The sequence below is a fragment of the Sphaeroforma arctica genome (assembly GCF_001186125.1).
Source record: "Sphaeroforma arctica JP610 unplaced genomic scaffold supercont1.14586, whole genome shotgun sequence".
Taxonomy (NCBI): domain Eukaryota; class Ichthyosporea; order Ichthyophonida; genus Sphaeroforma; species Sphaeroforma arctica.
Window position 1 is genome coordinate 1 of NW_014025972.1, and position 570 is coordinate 570.

Consider the following 570-nt stretch of genomic DNA (forward strand, 5'->3'; position numbering starts at 1 on the left):
AAAATGCAACCGTGCTACGCTACAACCACTTACAGCACACGCCTCAGGCGGACAAAGCAAGAAACAAGCATAAAAGGACCACACAGCCATTCCTTTAGAATGCAACCGTGCTACGCAACAACCACTTACAACACACGCCTCAGGCGGACCAAACTCGTCGCCCCTGTTCAGCGCATTGAACCGTTTCCACACTCTACCCATCACGCGGCGCAGCAGTGCAGACCCCGTTGAACGTGGCCCTCTATCAGTACGCACACGTTCGCCAGGATCACGCCAAGCTGGTAAGGTATTGGCAGCGGCACGACTCGACGCAAGTAGACCATCCACAGACGATACCTGGGATGATGGTCCTGATGTGCACAGCTGGTTCTGGTACGAATACTTGTTGCGTGTGTGTGGCTTTGTGTCCCATCGGATGACGTGGAAGGCACTCTCGGTGTTGACGTACAGTCCTTGGCGGAACATGCCGATGGCGTTGGGTGTTTGTAGCGACCAATCGGACTGCAGACCGCTGATACACATATCCGTTACGGAGAGCACTTTGGCTGCTCGATGGAGATGGGGATAGGA

The 570-nt window shown here is 54.6% G+C and overlaps 1 protein-coding gene across 1 annotated transcript; it reads right to left on the reverse strand.

Annotated features, from left to right (window-relative positions):
* Positions 1–136: 136 nt before the first annotated feature.
* Positions 137–522, reverse strand: SARC_18212 (hypothetical protein; the record flags this gene model as incomplete). The annotated part of the gene is made up of 1 exon (XM_014287707.1): positions 137–522. A coding segment is annotated over one exon (386 nt), but the record flags the coding sequence as incomplete, so codon positions are not given.
* Between the last annotated feature and the right edge of the window lie 48 nt (positions 523–570).